This window comes from Penicillium angulare (assembly GCF_028827245.1).
Source record: "Penicillium angulare strain IBT 27051 chromosome Unknown utg000004l_segment0_segment0, whole genome shotgun sequence".
Lineage (NCBI taxonomy): Eukaryota > Fungi > Ascomycota > Eurotiomycetes > Eurotiales > Aspergillaceae > Penicillium > Penicillium angulare.
This window is the reverse complement of record NW_026623163.1, coordinates 6,965,328-6,986,749: the sequence shown is the minus strand read 5'-3', so window position 1 is coordinate 6,986,749 and position 21,422 is coordinate 6,965,328. Positions and strand designations below refer to the sequence as shown.

General features: G+C 48.6%; 9 protein-coding genes across 9 annotated transcripts; 2 read left to right on the top strand and 7 right to left on the bottom strand.

Moving 5' to 3' along the window:
- Window positions 1-110: 110 nt before the first annotated feature.
- On the bottom strand, window positions 111-2,423 carry N7478_006504 (RNA polymerase II mediator complex middle subunit MED1; the record flags this gene model as incomplete). The annotated part of the gene is made up of 2 exons (XM_056922718.1): window positions 111-773; window positions 825-2,423. The coding sequence occupies 2 exons, from the start codon at window positions 2,421-2,423 to the stop codon at window positions 111-113; spliced, it is 2,262 nt and encodes a 753-aa protein (XP_056780755.1).
- A 432-nt stretch (window positions 2,424-2,855) lies between these two features.
- N7478_006503 (uncharacterized protein) lies at window positions 2,856-3,563 on the top strand (the record flags this gene model as incomplete). The annotated part of the gene is made up of 3 exons (XM_056922717.1): window positions 2,856-2,951; window positions 3,005-3,414; window positions 3,467-3,563. 3 exons carry the CDS (start codon window positions 2,856-2,858, stop codon window positions 3,561-3,563), a joined length of 603 nt encoding a protein of 200 aa, XP_056780754.1.
- Window positions 3,564-4,004: 441 nt separating this feature from the next.
- On the bottom strand, window positions 4,005-5,299 carry N7478_006502 (SOS response-associated peptidase; the record flags this gene model as incomplete). Its single annotated transcript, XM_056922716.1, has 3 exons — window positions 4,005-4,633; window positions 4,689-5,217; window positions 5,273-5,299. 3 exons carry the CDS (start codon window positions 5,297-5,299, stop codon window positions 4,005-4,007), a joined length of 1,185 nt encoding a protein of 394 aa, XP_056780753.1.
- Window positions 5,300-5,603: 304 nt separating this feature from the next.
- Window positions 5,604-7,052, top strand: N7478_006501 (TPR domain protein; the record flags this gene model as incomplete). Its single annotated transcript, XM_056922715.1, has 1 exon — window positions 5,604-7,052. The coding sequence occupies one exon, from the start codon at window positions 5,604-5,606 to the stop codon at window positions 7,050-7,052; it is 1,449 nt and encodes a 482-aa protein (XP_056780752.1).
- An 858-nt stretch (window positions 7,053-7,910) lies between these two features.
- Window positions 7,911-9,540, bottom strand: N7478_006500 (pantothenate transporter; the record flags this gene model as incomplete). Its single annotated transcript, XM_056922714.1, has 4 exons — window positions 7,911-8,578; window positions 8,640-8,816; window positions 8,868-9,082; window positions 9,140-9,540. The coding sequence occupies 4 exons, from the start codon at window positions 9,538-9,540 to the stop codon at window positions 7,911-7,913; spliced, it is 1,461 nt and encodes a 486-aa protein (XP_056780751.1).
- Window positions 9,541-10,574: 1,034 nt separating this feature from the next.
- On the bottom strand, window positions 10,575-12,001 carry cpcB (40S ribosomal protein RACK1; the record flags this gene model as incomplete). Its single annotated transcript, XM_056922713.1, has 4 exons — window positions 10,575-11,000; window positions 11,275-11,592; window positions 11,739-11,865; window positions 11,922-12,001. The coding sequence occupies 4 exons, from the start codon at window positions 11,999-12,001 to the stop codon at window positions 10,575-10,577; spliced, it is 951 nt and encodes a 316-aa protein (XP_056780750.1).
- A 665-nt stretch (window positions 12,002-12,666) lies between these two features.
- Window positions 12,667-13,652, bottom strand: N7478_006498 (succinate dehydrogenase assembly factor 2; the record flags this gene model as incomplete). Its single annotated transcript, XM_056922712.1, has 2 exons — window positions 12,667-13,103; window positions 13,205-13,652. 2 exons carry the CDS (start codon window positions 13,650-13,652, stop codon window positions 12,667-12,669), a joined length of 885 nt encoding a protein of 294 aa, XP_056780749.1.
- Window positions 13,653-14,502: 850 nt separating this feature from the next.
- Window positions 14,503-15,395, bottom strand: N7478_006497 (p24 family protein; the record flags this gene model as incomplete). The annotated part of the gene is made up of 3 exons (XM_056922711.1): window positions 14,503-14,819; window positions 14,923-15,049; window positions 15,183-15,395. The coding sequence occupies 3 exons, from the start codon at window positions 15,393-15,395 to the stop codon at window positions 14,503-14,505; spliced, it is 657 nt and encodes a 218-aa protein (XP_056780748.1).
- Window positions 15,396-16,308: 913 nt separating this feature from the next.
- Window positions 16,309-20,352, bottom strand: N7478_006496 (uncharacterized protein; the record flags this gene model as incomplete). The annotated part of the gene is made up of 1 exon (XM_056922710.1): window positions 16,309-20,352. One exon carries the CDS (start codon window positions 20,350-20,352, stop codon window positions 16,309-16,311), a length of 4,044 nt encoding a protein of 1,347 aa, XP_056780747.1.
- Between the last annotated feature and the right edge of the window lie 1,070 nt (window positions 20,353-21,422).

Here is a 21,422-nt window from a genome sequence, read left to right as displayed (position 1 = left end):
TGCAGTCATATTAACTAGTTATTTGGAGGAGTATGCAGTCATCGTCTTCGGAATACGAGATTCCTGGTGAGTTGATTTTTGTTCATTTATCATCATCATCACCTTCCTGTCTAGGTAGTAGCCAAGCGATCAGGCACCGAGCGCAGCACCCACTCGACCAGGGTCCCTAAGTCATGCGAAGTCTCGATGACCCTGGCGATCTTTTTGTGGATGTCCTGCAAGTTTGGTTTGTCGCTGTCTGTTCCTTGCATCTCGGTATCTGTGTTATCATGATTCGTCTCTTTCAAAAGACCCGAACTGTTCAATACTGAAATGCGACCGTTGAGGCCAATCTCGAAACAGAGTGAGACTTGTACTGGTTCGCGCATATACTTCTCAACGCTGCCGGCACTTTTCCCAGGATCCGTAATCAGTAGCATGAGTGATGGTGCTTGTCCTAGTAGAGTCCTTAATGTCACATCTACCTTAACCTCCTCCATGAATGATTGCTTGTTATCCTTGATGTCACTGAATACATCGCTGGCAGCGTCAGAAGTCGAAAAGCCATTACCGAGCAGCATGTTGAGCTTGGATTCATTAGGATCATCGTTACTGAGGGTAATCACCCCTTGGCTGTTGAAGAGACTCGACAGTTGGTCAAATGTGGAGGATGGTGTTGTCGTTGTCGTTGTCGTTGTCCTCGACGGAGACATCGTATTGCCCTCGTTTTGTTGGGCAGAGCCTTGGAAGACTTTTCGAATTAAGCTTGCAAGCAAAGCGTATTGTCGGAGTCTCTAGATCCAGTTAGACTATGTCAATAATTCAAACGCATAGATATTACACACCGGAAAGATATCGGCCAATTGCCGGGGATGTGAGAATGGTAAATCTCGAATCGTGCGGCCGGCGAACGACTCAAAGGCTTGGAAGGTATAGTTATGATGCTCGCTGTAGGATGTCCCACTTGGATCAACGGCATGCACAGACATCCGTCGCTTCCTTCGACTAGATTGGGGCGATACTTCAGCCGTTGCAGGGTCGGAAACAAGCAAACCATCGTATGTAAACATTTTAAACTCTTGCGGTAATGACATTCCGAGATGGCGATAAATATCAGACGCTGCAAGGGTTGGAATATCGAGTGGAGGCTCTAACTTTGCAACAAAACGGCGATTGGGTGGTGATGACTCTAACATGCTCGAGTCTAAAGCCATCGGATCAGGGTGGTTTCCATGCGACAGACGCATGGTTTGCGGAGGATCAAGCCAGCTGACAGAACCCGCAGGCTCGAATGATGATGATGGATCGGTCTTTTCGATAGCATTGAATGCCTCGTTCCCTACCCACTCTTTGGAGATACGAAGAGACGGGTATCCCTCTTCACACTCAATCATTGCGCTCCATATTCGCTCTTGGTCCTCAAGCTCGATTGCTTCTCCGTCAATCGCCATGGCATCTGGCGACTTTTTGCCTTGCTTGAGATCCAAGACCTTAGCCTGGTCCACCCAGAATTCCAAGCCCAGGCCAATTCGGGATCCTTTGTGCATGCTTGGGCGGCCAATGATTCCAGAACAAAGATGTTCATAATCACCACCGTATTTCCCAATCTTTCCTTCTTCCACCCAGATTCGCTTGAGGTTCTCCTCGAGCCCCTCCAGTGCCTCGAAGCAATTCACTTCTTGGCTAAGCTTATCTAATTTGGCGAGCCATTGCAAGTTCTCGTGGAAGCCTTTAAGGGGTTTCCATTTTCCAGACTCGCTGTCCTGGGGCGACTGTGCAAGGTTGCGCTTCAAGACCGCAGTTGCCTCCTCTCGTCGTTCTCCTTCGGTGTACTCGGGTGTAGCATATCGCAGACTGACATCTTTCACAACGTCATGACCAGCATGAAACTCGATTTCAAGATCAACGAAATTGCCCGCAATATTGATGTCATTATCCTGCCAGATAGACTCAAACCCCTCCAGTCGGCTTAATCGCTCAAGTGCTTCTCTAGAGACTCCCCGACCCGCGACGTGTGTAAGGAGACTCTGCACAACCTCTTTGATTCGGAGTTTTTGTTCCTCATCGCCGTGACGACCCACTCCAAGCTTAAGTCCCGACATGCCTAGATTTTGAATATCATGCTCATTCATGCCAGAGCCTACAAGTGCATCGTGGACTGCTGGTGACGGACTAATTCCTGTGTAACCGCCGAGCGCAAAGAGTGCAGACGGAGAGCTGAAATTGACGGGATCGTCGACAGCATTCGATACAGCAAGGGGTGTCGCGTACTGGTGGGACGAAGATGCACTGATCTGATGTCCATGCCCAGGTCCTGAGACTGACGGGGTTCTTGCAGAAGGGGATTTATGAGCGATTGATCGGGAGAGAGGCGCAGAGGAGGGGTGAGGAGAGGTGGTGAGATGCGTTGGCGTCGCGCCAGGTTTCGCCGATGGTGTCGCCATAGCAGACGCAAGGTGGTCTTAAGTTCCACCAGAAAACAAAGACCTCGGTGAGCTTCAGATATGCGATTAAAGTTGCAGCTTCGGCGCAGTTTACCCCACTGATCCTTGATGCGCTCGCAAAAAGACGCTGAAGGTACGTAAAACGACAGTTTAACCTGTATAGACGTATGGCAAATATCCTAAAGCCATTCACTCTCCAGATGCGCACCGATACTACAATTGGGCAACCCAACTTTCAACCTTGCACCTTTGTCGAGTTAAGGTTTCTTCTCCATAACAGACATCATTCGGACCAGTGAAGCTACTAGAGACTCACCGCCTCCCCCATCAATACACCGCCTTCTTTGATCTGCAGGACGATCGAATGAACTCAGAAGCAACAACATCATTTTATGTTATATAACGACGGTCGTGTTTTATCACATTGCAATCATGTTCGCCTTGAGATCAACGGCTCGACGAGCCTGGGGCTTTCGTGCTTGCACACATCCTCGCTACGTCTCCACACTCGATGGCAATCCTCACATTGTAGGTAAAGCTCTCTTCCAAATCAGTACATTTGATATTAACTTGTGAAATAGTATATTTTCCCCAGTGACGGCCCATCAGGATCTCACGTCCTCTCACTTTTACCAACTGAGCCTGTGAACTCAAAGCTCGCAATTGGAATAACGTCAAAGTTGCCAATAACAACTGATTCGGTCCGCGAGAATCCCAAATTCTTGGATATCCTTCAAGATGTCTTCTCGAAGCATGCACACGAGGACCCCGATGCCCAATCGCAGGCGCAAGTCATGGTATCAACAGCTGGCGCAAACTTGTACTCTGGAGGCGTACTACAAGCCAACAAGCGCAAAAGTAAAAGACGCGCCGATGCGTCAGATTCAAGTGGTGGTGCCAGTGGCCAAGGCGGAGTTGGATCAGCTGGTCGAGGCGGCTGGATTCATATTTCTGATGCCAGGCGGCCTCCTGACTATGGCCGTATTGCATGGTAGGATGATTTTTCCCCAAAGGCCTGTGTCTAGTCACTAACTATTCTATAGGCCGGAAGACATCTTTGGAAGTCTTGAGGTGGATGCAGAGGGTCAGTTTGTTGGTGGCGATGGCAATTATCAACCAAGCGGTAAGAACGACCTTTAAATCTCTACATACAATATTGAATTATTGCTGACATAAAACAGGCACCTATAGACTTGTGACCCGAGATGGAATGTAAGGCCCTTCTATCTATTGCCTTGTTCAGTCGCAACTCGACTTTTACTAACTCCAATATCTAGTCTAAGCATAAGCCCTTTTCTTAGGGAAAAGCTTGTCCAAAGGTTGAAGGAACTCGAAAAGGAATGATCGCCTTTATCTAACCTAATTCACAATAGCGCCTCTGTACAATAGTTATCTTCCAAGTATCGGGCTTCATGTTTACTCGAAGAATGTTCATCACTCCATTCCTTTCTGTGCTCAAATTAGGTTCATACTGAAACCATTGTGAAATACGAATTTATATGGACATCTGTTTCTCAGGAGAGATACCAACATTCCCATCAAATCTTGATGTCGTATTCTTTCATGTGTATTGCATTATGACTATTGTTTAAAAAAGTTCGTGATTCGTTGAGACCCATCCGCCGGTTTCGCTTTAGCGGTTTTCTTATAAGGAGAATTGGATGTGGCACTTCGCATCTTCGCTTTCTGAGGTGAATGACTGGGTAACGATGGCTGCACTTTCGGCTTCTTATTTTCTTCTTTGATGATAGGCAGATCAAGCGTATGTTCTCTCTTGATTCCCGCGGTTTTGAGTTCCGTTCCTTCCTGATCGATCTCAAATTTAATGTCTTTCTGTGTCAAATCTGGGTCTTGCTTTGGATTAGACTTTATTTCTGTGCTAGGACTTCCTTCTTTCTTTTTGGCATTGCCGAAAAAGTTCGCAATGTTGCTCTTATTTTCCGTGCTGTCAACTGGGACGATGAATTGAGGGGAGTTATTCCCGGCTTTCCCAACTTCTTTTGGAACCTGATAGCATTCTAGCTCTCCCTCATAAGGTTTAAGCAGCGACTGAAGCTCTTTTGACCATGTTTTGCGGTGTGGGTCAAGCCAAGTTTTCATGGCGTCAGAGCCAGGATCCAAAATAACGGGCATGCGTTCATGGAGGAATTTCAGGTAGGGGTTTGAGGACGTTGTTATGACGGTATATGTGTAAAGTTTCTCATCGGTTCCTGTCTATCGTCAATTATATAGCTCTGGTGCTCGTAAATAAGGTGAGAAACTAACCTTCATAGGAGACACAATCCCACAGCCCTGCAAAACACATCAACCCGCCGTCTTTGCGCTTAGTATAATGTGGGATTCGGTCTTTGCCACCAGGTCCTTTCTTCAGCCACTCATAGAATCCCTGGCATACGATAACGCATCTCTTCCCCCGCTTCATGGTTGTCCACATGCCACGATCTTCAATAAGTGAGTCATCCCGACAGTTGATAGTGCGCAGCATGGAGCCGTAGTCCGGCTGTCGCTTTGTCCAAAAAGGAATGAGACCCCATTTCATGCTCTGCAGTTTATACATAGTTTGTCTTTTCTTAGCGTCATCAACCATCTCATGCGACTCCTCATGGCCTGCATTCTGTCCATCGCTGTCTTCTGCTGTGCCATGTGTGTGCTCCTTGTCAGGAATATCGGCTCTATAAACGGCACCAAAGCTGCCAGGTGCGAAGTTATAGGTCTCTCTGACTTCATCATCCTCTGGTGCTTCATCGACCGGCATTCCTCTATCCTGAAGGTGCTGCCGGATGTACGCCATGCGCTGTATTATGGTTGTCAATATCCTGGCTGATCGGGATACTGGTATGAGCACCTACCACACCCAAAGCGTAACGCCCACACATTTTGTTGTTTGAGATGACAAGAGTATTAGCACACTACAGCACTTTAATGTTTTTCATACCTCCATGCAGAAACTATTGCCTCTGGCTAAAGAACGTAGTCTAGGCAAACGCGGGTGGGCGACGTCATATGGCGGAGAGAAGCTTGGGCCAAGAGAAAATCGAAGTGCGGCTCGTTCCATCGCTGGTCATAACCTCTCGACAACATCCTACTACGGCCTAAAACCTTACCCCCTCTGATACGCCATCATAATTCATAATTTCAAAATAGAAGTCGCGTTCGGGACAACAACTCACCTCACACCTAATGTTCCGTGTTGCGGCGCGGCGCACAGGCGCCTCCACCTCGAGACTCGTTCAAGCACAACATCAGTCCCTCACGAGGTCCATATACACTCGCAATGCTCGACCAACACAATTGACAAACAAAACCGCTCCACTTATCCGATCTCAAATCCCCCCCTCACGATGTATCACCTTCGCTCAACGCGTGCGCCTACGTTACCGCGAAGCGTCGAAGGGCATCTTCCGCAAGAACCCCGTTCTCCTCCCACTCGCCATCGTCTCGCTTATCAGCGCAATTGGAGCCTTCGCCTACATATCCTATGAAGAATTAACCCGAGTTGCGCCTCAGTATCACAAATTCCCACCTCCAATGGCAGATGCGCTGCGCACGGCAGTGTATTACACCGAGATCGACTTGAATCCACCAAAGGCCCTACAAGCGTACAAAGAAGCACTCCGGTTAGGTGCTGAGCTGGGCATGCACCCATATTCTGATGAGGTACTAGGTGTTAAGTTGAAGGTGGCGATGATGTTGGAGAAGGCTGGGCTTATGAAGCCAGCCATTGAGGTGTTGGAGCGAACAAAAGACGAGGCGTTGAAGTGGATCGAGGAAGGACGGAACACCGAACCCGCTACAATCGGACCTATAAAGCCGCAGACGGAGCAGAAGAATGCGTCGGTGAAGGCTACCGCGGATGAATCTCAGGTCAATACTGAGGCATTGCAAGATACGGAGAATGAACTGCGAGCCCTACATGAGTTTGAGGCTCGGCAACGCGATCGCGCGCTGAAGAAGGTTGTCGGTATGCAGATGAAGCTAGGCGAGTTGTATGCCAGCGAATATATTCAGGATGATAAGAAAGCCGAGGCCGCGCAGGTTGCTGCTGTGGAGCTCTGCTTGAAGGAAATGCACCGCCGGCAGAAGCTTGGGCTTCCCGTGGGCAGTGCTGCTGCTGTTGAAGGAGGCGAGGAATCTTGGTTGAATATGACTGAGATTGCTACTTCACTCACAGAGTTAGCGTCTACATACAGTGCTAGGGAGCGACATGAGCTCGCGATGCCTTTGTACTTGCGCTCATTGGAGTTGATCCGTACAGCAGAAGGGAACTCCCCATCTTGCAAGCAGGCGACGCTACTCAACGATGTTGCCAGTGCTATGGTTGGTCAAATGCATCAGCCGAGTCAACAGAAAGAATCTGTCTCCCGGGATCAAATCGTCGAGGCGGCTCGACAGTGGGCGCAAAAGTCAATTGATGTCGCCGCTCGCATTCAGCCCCCTGTTCGTGATGAGGAGTGTGATGTGACATGTGTCGTGGCAACCTATAACTTGGGTGAGATTGCTGAGCTACAGAACAAACCAGATGTGGCTAAGCAACGCTACAATGAAGCCAGATCTCTAGCGAAGGGACTCGGATTTGATGAAGGCATTTCTATGGCCGACAGTGCATTGAAGAGACTTGTCAAGAAATAAGCCTCAAATACCACAACATGTGCCAGACCTATGTATATTATGATGATTTCAGAATCCAACTCCATTGTACAATCCCTGTCTTCCGGGTGCTTACGTATGAAATACATACATCATAGGCAGCACGTAGTGCCTGATAGACTTTTTAGACTGTGGTAACAATGCCGCCACTTCGAGGGAGAAGGGATATAGGGGAATGAATCGCAAGCTTGGAAATGATTAGTAACCTACTAGTAATAGTATTTATGCACCGCGGCATGAACTAAAGTGAGGGTGATGCCTAGTTACTAGGAGACTCATGTAGGGGAAACAAAATGGTAGGATATTCTATTTTGACCTACTTAGAGTGTAATTCTAAGTAGCTGGAGGTACTGGCCAAAAAGTTCAATCCCATGTGGGAATTCCCAGCATCCGAGCAAAAATCACAGGTCTTGATACAACACCTCTTAGCTTGCAATTCTGGGTATCGCGTGCGCGGATGTGTATCATTTAGCCCTGGCTCCAGAGCCCTCTGGCGTAGTAATACGCAAGTGGCCTAAGCTTCTCACTGGTAGTTTTGCGAAGGTTGTTCAACTTGAAGTTGTTCAATACAACCTTGGAAATACGCCAGTGATCACAGGCTCATAGAATATATTCCTCAGCACGGTATTAATAGCGATATATAGCCTTCAATTCACGTCTTCCAACCTTGGAATACTCCCGGATTCACAAGCAGTGGCCACCTAGGCAATACAGGAATCCCGAAGTACATATGAATGTTAGGTATACAATGATATATTTGTGTATGAGGGATCTCGTTCTCAATGACTATAGATACTTGACCTCAGCCTTCTCACTATAGCTATTATACCACAGAGTATATTATAGGTAAACACTTATCTTTGGCTGAACATTAATTGGCGCACGCTCATCATCCACAGGTCGAGCCGGGTCATGATGTTCATCATCTGGTTCCTGATCAAGGAAATCATTGGCAGGAGGCCTTCCGATAATCCCACGCGCTGTGTCCCTCTTCTCAAGATATGCAATTATGCCGATAAAAGGTAGGGTCAACGCTCCTGTGATTAGACTTGCAATATATCCCTTTCTGAAATGAGGGGCGTCTGTCGCTGGATAGAATATCAATGGCCACCACGAGACAAACGCAAAATCGAATGAATTCATAAATCCAGTCGTGATAGCTCGTAATTGGAAGTCATGGCTTGTCACGTCGGCCATCCAGGAATACCACACGGCTTGCGGTGCAAAGGTAGTGCCCATCAAATAAAATGCGAAGAAGTATACGGCATCGTTTGCAGGCCCGGAGACTAGAATTGCTGAGCCGATGATAAAGGTCAATCCGATCGCTATCGATACCTCCCAGCGAGACTGCACCTTGTCGGAAATGACGGCATAAATAACTGTCCCGAGAATAGCTGTTGCATAAATACCAGTGGGGTAACTATTCTGCTGGATTGTCGAGTAGCCTCGTGAGGCCATCCAGTATGCCATGACATTGTTCTGTAGCATCTGCACACAGAGCGAATACACTATATGGCGAGTCAGACGATAGAAACCAAGAAGATAAATTTCAGGGCATGATACACATACACATGAAGAGCGTTGGCAAGAGATAAAATTGCCAACTTAGTAACACTCGCTTGAACACGGTACGATCCCATGATTGTTTGCGAATAGGACCTAGCCTGGTAGCTGCATGCTCCTTCTGCTCATCGGTGAGGTACCAGGCAGCGCGGTGAGCAGGTAAATCGGGGATAAAAACCCAACCTGCATCTTTATTAGTTGCCATCTATGAGAAGTGAAAAGAAGATCACTCACCAAATGCTGCAACTGGGATTGTCATAACGGAAACAATGATGAATATCCATTTCCACGCTGGAAGCCCACCTTTCCCAGAGAGCGTCTGGAGCAGCCCAGCTTGGATCCAGCCACCAGACATTGTTCCGAGTTGACCAAATACGCAAAAGACAGCAGCTCGCACCCCCAGCTCGGATTTTCGATACCATGAGCCGAGAATAAATTGAGCCCCAACACTGCAAAATCCTAGTCAGACCCGATGAAGTAGTTCAAACAAAGAAGAGAAAACATACTATGCAATGGCCGAGAATCCACCTTCTATAGCATTAAGCACAATAACCTGCCAAGCATGTGTCATCTTGTAGGTGATCAGTGTCAATACGCTCCAGGTAACATTGGCGGTGACAAAGACATATTTAGGGCGAAGAATTGTTAGAAGGCTGGTTCCGGGAATTTGGCAAACGGCGTAAACAACTAAATAAGCAGTATTCATGTAATTATACTGCTTTCCTTCGAACCCGAGCGCCTCTTTCATTCCACTGATATAGGCTGACGAATAGCTGGCGCGAGTGATGCCGAATAGAAACCATATCAGGGAGAAATAAGGAAGAAGAGTGACATCTAGCTTTGCTAGGAGAGCGCGGTCCTGGGCATCCGTGCCCCATAGCCAGATGGCAATCCTTTTTAGAGCCATTATATTCTTTGTCCGGCGTGTTACTTATGATATAGCGATTTGATTTTCTGGGGACTTGAATGAGTCAAGGGGTGGAATGTGTGATTTGTTTTAAATTCTCCGAGATCATTCACGACCTGTCAGCTTCCATGGACCTGGCAAATTGGAGTATAGAAAGCATGTCAGAATATAGCGATACTCGATAATCGATGTCTTTTGAGTCACTCGAAGAGGAAGCGGTAGGATGCCATGTTAGAATATCGAGGTGATGATGTGCAATGGCGAGAGGATTCTCTTTAATGGTGGGATTTCGCCGATAAGGATCATGCGGGGGTGGTGACTTTGCCATGGTGTGATAATAAGAGGGGATAACTACATCTGGAACTGCCCAGTACATAAGGCAGCACTACAACAGGGAACTTTATTTAATACGGGGTTTAGAAACACTAGTCATAAATAAACCATTCCTGTGCAAATTTGAGTAGGGAAAGTGTAGGAATATATTCATCAGGTTTGGTATATGGGCGTGTTTTCACCTGGCAGACGGGGCAGAGCTGATATGGGCAGACCTCCGACGCCAGTATAATATGCCGAGGTTCCACGCGGGATGGCATTGATTATGTGAACCGCACACCAACAAGGGCGTAGAGGTTTTACAATCACAGATAATAAACCCTCGAAGTATAAGCGTCAACGACTAGGTTCGAGAATACAACTACAAAAGATCTACGTGTTCTGAACACCCAATTACAAAAACATGGAAAAGCCAAGGGTGAAAAAATAGGAAAACAGTTTTGATGCCTTATGTGGTATTAGAACATCACATGCCTTCACAAGATTCTAGACATTCATTTTTAATGGCGAATCAAGTAAACTAGACATGTCAGAAAACCTATGGACCGGGGATAAACCGTCTCCCGGCCCAAAGTGCTTCATTGCTCGTGGCTCATACATCCCAAAACCAAAGCCCTTCTTGTTCTGGATTTTGAACTTTTTTTTGATTCCCTTGGCAATAGATCAAAAAGAGGCCTCCACCTTCACACTCATCGACTCATTTAAGCGCGCGACATAACACCCCAGGCACGGATCTTGTTGTCGGTGTAACCGGCGAACAGGGTCTGGCCATCGGCGGACCAGGCGAGGGAGATACACTCGGGGTCACGGCTCTTCTTGCCCTTCTCAACGTACTCAGGCTTGAGCTCATCAACCTTGCTCTTCTTCTCGAGGTCGAAGATGGTGATGGAGCTGCTGGTGGCAGCGCACAGCCAGTAGCGGTTGGGGGAGAAGACGAGAGCGTGGATCTCGTCACCGGCGTGGAGAGAGTAGAGGTGCTTGGACTCGTTCAGGTCCCAGAGCATGGTGGTACCGTCCTTGCCACCGGAGGCGCAAAGAGATCCATCGGGGGAGATGGTAACGGTGTTGATGTAACCGGTGTGACCGATGTGGTCGGTCTGCAGGCGGCAGGAAGCGAGCTCCCAGACCTAGTTGAAGATAGAATGTCAGCGTCCCGATATTCAGCAGATCAAAGTGGTGAGTTTGAGAAAAGTGAAATTTTCTTTTTCCTCCTCAATTCAACAAATTGTTGAATTTTTGGTTCCATCAGGCATTGGGTGATTGATTGTCTCATGGCCGCAAAGGGCTCTGAAGTAGCAAATACGTATTATGCAAACATCATGTGGGGTGGCAAAAAAAGAAGAAATAGCATGCAAGCCGGGGGGTTTGGGCAAAATTGAAGTTCGAGAGTGAATAGCGTACCTTGACGAGCTTGTCCCAGCCAGCGGAGACAATGACGGGGTTCTGGGGGTTGGGGCTGAAGCGCACGCAGGAAACCCACTCGGTGTGGCCCTTGTCGGTGATGGTGAACTTGCAGTCGCCCAGGGTGTTCCAGAGCTTGATGGTGCGGTCACGGGAACCGGAGACGATCTGACGGTTGTCGGCGGAGAAAGAGACGGAGAGAACGTCGTTGGTGTGGCCAACAAAGGTGCGGGTGGTGTTACCGGTGGAGAGCTCCCACAGGCGGAGGGACTTGTCCCAAGAGGAGGACAGAGCGTAAGCACCGTCGGAGGAGATCACCTATACGCAGAGAAAAGACCACCGGTCAGCGAAAAACCATTCAATTATATCCCAGTTTCATAATCCGATGCCAATTCGTTCGTTTCCTCCATGGATCGATGCATCATGATATCCGAGTTTCGATAATGAGGGGAAGAAAAGCATACACAGTCAGAGACGATGTGGGAGTGACCCTCCAGGCTGCGCTTAGGGTAGCCGTAAGCCTGCTCGTCGCGGGTGAGGTTCCAGATAATCAGGGTCTTGTCGCGAGAGCCCGACAGCAGCATGTTGGGGCTAATGGCCAAGTCAGAAAATGGTTTCATGCGAAAATTCGGCGAGGCTTCACCTACTTCTCCAGGGAGGTCGCCAGGGAGGTAACCCAGCCATTGTGGCCCTCGAGGGTGCCGCGAAGAACCAGCTGCTCAGCCATGATGAATGAGACGATGAAGGGAGAGGATGGGCGGAGTAGGTCGTTGACGCTGGGGAGATAAAATCGCAGAGGAAGGAGGTGCTGCGTGCCCGCCTAAGCCCTAACCCGGTTGGCTGGCGCCTTGTGTGGTTCCGCTGTGCCCTAACAATAAGCGAATATCACGTGATATATTCTTATCTTATCGGTCCATTTCTATACATCGATTCGATGACCGACATTTGTAGTAGGGTCCATAGACTTAATGAAATGTGTTAATGATTATTCAATTGGCTTTTATATTACCAAGTTAGTAGTTGTCTGGACTATTCAAAAGTCGAAATGGTGTCCCAGCTTAAATGATTCCCGCCAGCTGTAGCCTCACTACATTCTCAGCTTTGATCTCTCTCTTGAAGTGTCCATACAAATTACGAACTTTTCATACTCTCTGGGCGGATCCTGATTACAATAAACCATTTCATTCTGATTGGCTTCTTGGCGGCCATGAAACATGGATCAAAGTATACCTATCAACACAATCTAAACCATATTTAACCATCTCGCTACATAGTATACAAAGCATCGCCATCAACCTTCGCCAAATATAATATACACCTCTTGCACAATTCAACAACCTCTGACTCACTGTAAATAACCATAGTGATACAACAAGCGCAACCTTAGAAAACCTAAGAGTTGAACACCTGCACATTGGGCATACGTCCCAAACCACCACCTCCACCAGTTCTCTTATTCTTCGCCGACTCAAATCCAGTAGCACTCTTGTCACGCACATGCTGTCTCAGCAGCTCCAAGACCTCAGATTCCTCCCACCGAGTTGGAACAGGTCTGTAGGCAGCCCTGAACGCACCAATAGTCTGCGCCCATTCGCCACTCTTCGCGCCGGTTTGTTTCCAGGTTTCCGTCTGTGTGTCCTCAGCCGGAGGGTTGGCACCAGTCACTTCAGGTGGGTCCTGGGTAGCCCAATAGTAGATGTCCCAATCATTCTCGTCGAGGAAACGATCATATTCCTGGAGTTGCTCGGGACTCATTTTGCGGAGGTAAACATCAGCGAAGGTGGAGAGGAGCAGGTCGGATTCAAGGATACCACGCTTGCGGCTTTGATCTGAAGATTGGGTCAGTTATGAGAATTCATGGTTTATTTTCAAGTTCTCATTGATACCCCCTTGGGCTAGAAATAATGAAGAATCGAAGAGGGAAACGAACATAATAACCGAGCCCGTGTGGTAGTTGTATCTTCTCCAACGCGCTTCAAAGGCTCAACCTTGAAGGTGATACCCTCCATTTCACCAACACCCAGCTCAGGCTTCTGGCTACCACTTTCCTGGCGACCACCAGTAAAATGCTCGATCTTTCCGGGGTAAGGATCAGAAGGACGATAGTTTGGGTCGACGGAGTTCAGCATCTCTGGCGGCGCAGGCTTCTCTCCGACATTGGGGTAGTCCTTCGTCATGGTAGATGTAGTATTAGGGATAAATTGATTTGGTGGCTTGTTTGCCTGGTTATCACGATGACCGGAGGCATTGGGGTGAGCACGATCTTTGGAATCGATGGATCGCAGAGCAGTTGTGCTGAACGAGCGGGTGATAGATGGGAGTTGCTGTGTTGATGGCACCGGCCGCAGGGCGCGGACGATAAATCTTTGTACGGACATCTTGGTCTTTTGTCCCTTTCGTTTGGTATTGGATTGAAGGGAGGAGAGGCGTTGACAACCTTGAAAGCTATACGCTCGGCTTGACATCATCTCGAAATCATTAGCCGGACCGAAAACCTACCTGCAACACCCGATGTTTGCATGGTTTGCATTGATATCTACCACTTACGTCGCATGTAATACGCAGCATACTCTGTACATATATAGTAGACATTGGGAGACCTTTATGGTCAGTTTTTGCTTGTTTTCAGAGATAGAGCTGTTTGAAAAACAGGATTGTCCACGATATGGCGACAACAATAAACAATACCGTGCCGCCAACTTTGAGCGATAGTATTATCTATCGAAGTTGCTATATGATGATACAATAACGCTCATTCAAGATTGGGACGATATCGTATCGTGAACAGCTGTAAATCTTGACTGTCATTGATGAATAGCTGCTTTCTGGAAGTATAGATGTCTGGAAATATAGATGGAAGCAGTACAATGATTTCTTGCCCAAATAGTATACTTCAGTAGTCCATAGTACTTCAATCTTTACCTAACATCCTTGAACTTGAAGTATACCACACGTAGCTCTGAAGTGCGTACTATGAGTAGGCAGTACAACTCAGCAAGTCCATTTAATAGAATCTCGTTGTATATCATCGAATTCATGAATATTGGAAAAAACAAAACCGACAAGTACAAAATACATAAAGACAACAGCAACTCCCACGCTGGCAGGACTGACCATCTAAAGGAGGCAACCAAGGAAACAAATCCCCAAAAATGCAATTCAATTACCAGCAAACAAGTATGTTTCTGTTTCAATAAAGAGCTCATGCATATACTCATCCATTTTGATTTAAATAAGATGCTTAGACCGGAAGTAAGCACGCAGGTAAACAACCTGCCAAGCACCAAGACCAACAAGCATACCCATGGTACCGAAAGCAAACCACTTAACTCGCTCATTGGTGCTCTCGTTCGTATCACGCAGCTTCTGCTCACGGGTACGAAGGTAATCCATCTCGGAAACAATGTCGCCGATCATTTCTTCGATGCGGCGCAGATCAGTCTCAATGGGCTTCAACTTCTCCTGGACTTGAATGCTAGACCAGTCACGGGCGTCGGCGCCGATTTCAACATCGAGTTCAATTTCGCGGGAGGGGTTGGCGCCACCTGGAGATAGAGTTGGGTGTTAGATATGCATAGACAGGACAAGACTCATGGGTTATGAGGGTGTGGAGTGGAAGGAAAGGGAGGTAAGGTAAGGTAAACTTACTGCGACCGACAAGGACGTTCTCCATGCATACGTCGAAGGCAGTATCAGCGGTTGAAGTGAATGCTTGACGGACTTCACCGACAATATCCCTAGGACGACCGTGGTCGTTGCCCATGGAATCCTTAATCTATACGATAACAATGTTAGCATCGCGTGTTCACTGGAACCGTAGTTGTGGTTGTGGCTATGGTTATGGTCGTGGTGGATGGGCTAAAGCCAACGATGGCTATAGAGCCCTCCAGAACCGGTGTATCACGTACGTGCATGTTGACGCGCTGGCCATCGCCCTTAGTGCCGCCAACGATGGCAGTCACTACGACCAGCTGGTCCTTCGAGACAAAGTTGCGGATGCATCGCTCGTTCTTGCTGTGGCCTGAGGAGGAGGGGAGGTCAAACTTCAGGGCGGAGGCGAGTTGGGCCACGAGAAGGAAGAGAGTCAGAATTGACCTAATTGTGAATGGAGAGGAGCCCATGGTTGCGGGGAAATCTGGTGGTGGTAAACAGGGGAGCTTGGTGTGTTGATGCCACTTGGTAAGGGGAGAGCGGGATGACTAATTTTCCGGGTTTTGGCTCACCTGAACTATACTCGCTACAAGTGCAGTTTGTTTTAGGCCTGGTTTCAATATTAAGACAGGTATACCATTTATTTTACGCATGAATAACTGATTTATAATACATTGATCTGAGAAATTTGCAAATTCAAAAAAAATATTAAATTTATAGCGATTTGTTGTTTTGTATAGGGTTCGGCGTCAGGGGATACTTGACTTCATGTGATGGCACAATTTGGACCTATGGATAGAGCGTTTCAAGGTTAAATCTGGGTTATTTAGGTTGCGTGTTATATAAAGGAATAGAGAGTCAAAAATATCATCAAGATCAATGAATGGGTTCTTAGCGTCAAGGTTTTAGATACAGGCATAAGTACTTGAAACATGGTATCTCGCAGAAGTAACAAAAAAAAAAAAAACAAAGACGTCTGTCAAACCGCAAAGAATGAGATCACATCATATCAAATCGGAACACAAGAAGCAATGAGATAAATTGCATATTAGTCGTCAATGTTGCATCCGTAATAGAATAAGAAAGAATAAGAGGTTAGAAGAAAAGTAGAAAAAGAAAAAGCTGAGATCATGAAGAGACAGAAATGCCACCAGGCCGTAGCCGTGGAAAGAAAATGAAGATGAAAATGAAAATGAAGAGAAAGAACACGCTGCAATGCAGCTCTATGAAGACAAGACACGAGGAGAGAATAGGTGGGAAATGGAGAGATAAAGGGAGAAATAGTGACAGAACGATGGACATGAGAATATGCGATCGTTAAAATTGGAAATGAAACGCCGAAAGCATGTCATCAAGTAATTTGGGTCGTGGCAATTGTTTTGATTACGCCTCAACCTTCTTGCGGCGCGAGAAGAAGCGGGAAAAGCCACCTTCCTTGGGCTTGGGACTTCGAGGAACGGGCTCTGGCGGGCCGGTATTGCGGAGGAAATCCGCCAGTGCGTCGGTCTCTGTTTGTTTGTGTGAAGTAGATGGTATGTTACCGGGGTTTCGCTCCCTGCCAACCTTGATGGAGTAATTAGATTGGGCTTGAACATTGCTGTTTTGCGAGCGCATAGAGCTGATGGACATCTTTGATGAGGGGCCCTTTCCTGACAAGAGACGAGATTTCATATTGCCTGACGTGGCAGGTGGTCTGGTGCTCAATAGTTGGGGTGTTGAGTCAAAATCCGGGGGGGGCTCGCTGCGCAAGAAGTCGATTAAACTCTCTTCCTGGCGCTGGGGCTTCTGGGGCGTAGCATTGATTAACTCCTCAAGCATTTCATCATCGTCGTCATCGTCGTCAATGGCGTATGGGTCTGGGACCCGTCTTTGCTTGCGCTGAGGACGAGGATCCTCTGCATTGGACTGGCTAGCAAATGTGGGGTTCCTTGTTTGGCCGTTGGCGCGGTTGGCCGAATCCAGCAATCCAGTACGTGAACCTGAACCAATTGAAGTCATTGACTTATTAGGCGTAGAGGTTTCACGAGTACTAACAAGTGAGCCATTTTGAGGAGAGTCGAATGGGAGATCGTCCGAATCGATTGTGTTACGGAAAGGCGCAACATTTCGGGGAATGCGGTGCGCACCTGACTGTGGCGGACCTTGACGAATAAAGTCAATCAGGTCAGAAGTCTCTGATCCTCGAGTCTCAGCAGGACGAGCCTGGAGCCTAGGCTTATTCGGGTTTGACCGAGATGCTGTGGAAGACATGCTACTGCGAGCTCGAGGAGAGCTGGCAGACTTAGATGACTTAGGGGACTTGGGAGAGTCGATAGGCATGCCATTCAGGCTTGGTGCACTTGTCGGTCCAGAGGACTTGACAAACTCCGCGTTTGAGGTACTGCCACGAGATCCACGGGATGGACCTGTTTGAGGTTTGGGAGACAGGGTCATGCGCGTGGAAAGGGGAATATGCTTCGGGGAATCCGGGCCCATGGAGTCTGCCCCAGTGGTCTTAGAAGACAGCGAAACTCGAGGATCCGCGCCTGGTGGTCCAGTGTTCTTCAAAAACTCAGCCAAATCAGAAGTATCAGTTGTGTCTGAACGTGGGATTGGTCGCGGCAGATCTGGGAAAGTCATCTCCCTCACGCTGCGAGGAGTCAGAGTAAAGTGAATTGTCTCGTCGCTGTTGATCAGCTTATCCAGGTCTGTAGTATCGTTCTCCAAGGAATCTGCGCTACCAGATGCTCGGCTTGTCTCAGATGAGCTGCGAACACGCATAGAAGGAGAATCTCCAGGTGGGCGAATCATCAGGCCCTTTATCTTGTTTGAAACCTGGGATGTAGTCGAACCGGCTGTAACTGGACGCTTGTCGCGGGCACTGCTGAAGCTCTCGGAGCGTTGCGATTTGGTAACGATAGATGAGGAAACTGAGGTAGATGGGCGAGTAGACATGCGCTGTACTGCAGCTCGCTGTTCCAAGCTGGGAGAGCTGCGATTGCTAGCAGTTACAACCAATGGCGTGGGCCTGTGGCGAGTACGAGATTGTGTAGAATGCTGGCTATCACCAGAAGTTGAGGCCGGTCGAGGCGTCTCCGAAGCACTGACGGACTCGGCTGAATGAACAGGACCAAGCTCTGGAGTCAGTGCAAGCTCAGATGGAGTAATGTCACCGGCAACAGCGGCAAATTCGGCGGCGCTAGGCTCAACGCCTGGGACAAAGGTAGATTCGGGAGTAAAGGCGGATGCTGAGAGTGTTTCTTCGGTGTGCTGCTCCTCCAAGGGCTTCTCTTCGGAAGGTTCCTGTACGGCAGGCGGTTGTTCGGAGATATTCTCTTCGGAGGATATCTTGGAAACGGGTTCCTCGATCGCAGGGGCGATTTCAGATACGGGCGTCATGTCTGATATAGGTGTATCCTTGTTGTAGTCGAAAATGCCATTGTCGCTAGGAGGAGTGATAGCTTCGATGGTGGCGTTCTCGGGAGGTGAAAGTGTGGGTTCGGTGGGTTCGATCCCTTGCGTAGGTTGGGGGATCTCCGTCGCTGGCGGCGCATCAAGATCACTAGTCTCTGCAATGATCGGCTTTGCATTAGATTGCGACACATCCCTACTGGGCTTCCTCCTTGGTCGCTGAATATTCGACGTCAGTGTGGGCTTCTCGCGCATCCCCCGACCTTCGATAACCTCCGGATCATTGGTTAGACGGTCACCCAGCGATGAATCGACCGAGACACGGTTGCTGTTGGCGTTACTGTCCGTATGATCCGTCGCCGCATCGTCCTCTCGAAGACGCGACCGTAGCGATGCGATCGTTATATTGAGCGCTTGAGCGTCTTCTGGCTCCCCGTGGTGCTCTTCCTCCTCTTCCTCCACGACCGACATACGCGCCTTCTCAGGCGATTCCGGTGCGATTTCTTTAGACTCCTCGACCTCGGTGGTGATCGCAAGGCCAGTTGTGGTCTCCGACGCGTCAACAAACTCTGCAGACTCGTCGTCCTCGTACATGGTCTCCAGCTGCTTCTCTTTGGATGATGATCGGGAAGATCTGGCGGAGTTGGGCGATGCCCTTGGAGACCCTTCATCTTTAGCCTCATCCTCGGACTCTTCGCCCTGCAGCTCTCGAGCGGGTGGTGGCGACTTCTGATTTGGCAAAGACCTCGAGCGAGCATGGCGCATTTGCATTGTAGGGCTATCAATCGCAGACGCGCTCAGAGGGGAGTTGCCTGTTCTTGACACAAGCGATGGCGATGGTACCACCATCAAGCTCCGTGGTCGGACTTTATGAGCCACTACAGCCTGCATAGTTTGTATCACTTCGCTTTCCATGTCTGGGTTGTATCCTGGAATCTCAATCTCTTGGACATCGTAATCGCCAATGGGCAGGGGAACAGTAGCAGGATCGACCGGTGCAGGAACCTCCTCGGGTGGAAATTCCTTAGGAGTTACAGGCTCTTCGATGGTTGCGATACTGCTCTTCCGGCTGCCGGCCAGAGTGTTGGAGAAGTTGCGACGACGGAACGACTCGCGCGATAACGTTCGTGAGAGAGTTGTGCTGCGTCTGCGCTGTCTCCACGTGCGCCACAATCGGCCAAGGGTAGCGTTCAGAGCTAACTTCTCCATGTCGAGATCCTCGACTACCAGTCGCTCAATGCGCTTCCGGTTGTCCTCCAGGTCGTCCGATACATGGCTCTCGGTGCCGTTCAATTTCGATGATAACCTTGACCGGGCGGTCTCACCGGCAATGACCAACGCACGCTCTCCGATATGCTCAATAATCGAGGTCAGGAAAATCGCTGCTGCGGGTGTGATATTGTCGACATGGCTGGAGAATCTGCGCGGGGCTCCATCAGCCTCGCCTAGGCCATCCTGCGCGATAAACTCATCCTCATCCTCCTCTTCCATGTCGCCCAGTCTTGTGTAAACCATACATCGCAGACGGGTCAGTTTCCATGAACGGACGAGATCAAAGTCTCCGCCGGGCTCTTGTCCGCCCCGAAATTCCGTCTTCTCATCTTCTTCGCCGCCCATATATTCGCATAGCTCTTCATCTGCGGTTGTCACAACCTCTTGCGCGAGGCGAGGTTTTAGGACGTCGGCCAAGATCGGGCGAATACAGGCCAGTTGTGTGGATTTCGATGCGCCCAGAACATTGAACAGAAGATTATCTAGAAATCCGTTCAAAAGCGATAGTGCTGCGGGGGTAACGAGGGCATTGGCAGAGGCACCGGTCTGTTCGTCTTCGGCGACAAAATCGGCCGCATTAAATGCCTGGTCGGAGGTGATAATTTCTGAGGCAGCGGAGGCGGAAATGAAACCGGGTGGTGGGCTCACTGTTGGCGGCGACATGAGGTTTATTCGGGGGTGTTGGGAGTCGCTCGAGAAACTGGTACTTCGAGAGCGGGTGAGGCTCCCGGCTTCCAGATAATCGGATCGACTATATTGTGACATGATGAAAGAAGACCAGCTTTGAGTCTTTCGATTTCCGGGGTATATCTATTCAGGTCGGACACGGTGCGGCTGGACCTGGGCCACTTTGTGTTGGTTTTCTCTTTTCTTTCGGTTGGTTCTTTGGTTTCTTTGGGCGCGCGGTCTGGAGTGCGCCCTAGGATCTCACAAGAATGAGCAGGACTAGGTGAAAATGGAATCTCTAAAGCATCCTGTACGCCGTCAGTCTGACACTCATCTCGCAGCTGACGTTTTGGAGAGGGGTTGCGGAGATCATGTTCGGGGGCCTTTTGTATTTTTGTACATATGAAGACGGTGGCTTTCGCCCCGAGTTGTACAATCAGCCATGCATGAAGCACAACGTCACTCTTGGCCCCCAATAATTATGCCAATTAATGCCAATGGAAATATGCTTTTGTCCACGTACCTGCAATAGATTTATGAGCTCATGCTGGGTGCGCCACCATGTCGACTCAAAAGCGATCAATGTATGAAATAGTGTAGAGAAAAAGACCAAAGTCGAAGAAATTAGAAGAAAGGGAAGGTTTCGGGGGAGCAAAGGGAGTTCAGGAGGTGTAATTCTTCTTCAGAAGAGTGTTAGTGTCCCCAAATGCTAGTGCGCCCGTGTATGGTGGAGCACCGATCTCTACCTCAACTCTGTGACTCTGTAACGGAGGACCATACATCTTTTTAAGCCCCTGCAGCGGGAGGCTTGTTCTCCACGAGCTCCTTCACTTAACTCGATACTTTGTTTTTTTTTCTTCTGTTTATTTCTAATTATTCCAAATGTCTATGTCTACGGTATCTCATATCACATCTCTTTACAACAGTTCCAAATACTCGCAGAAAAAAAAAACGTACCTGAATCACCCATCTCCTAACCATGGTCCAGCCCACGAAAGATTGCCCTATTGCAATGAAGAAACCAGGGGTTAAAACGAACAAGACAAGACTTGAGCCCACGATCGGCCCCATGAGCACGAAGTGGCCCCACGCACCGAGGGAGAGCGTCACCAATGAACAAACGTATATGCCAATCAATGGAATCCGCGACTCCACTATGGGGGTTTTAG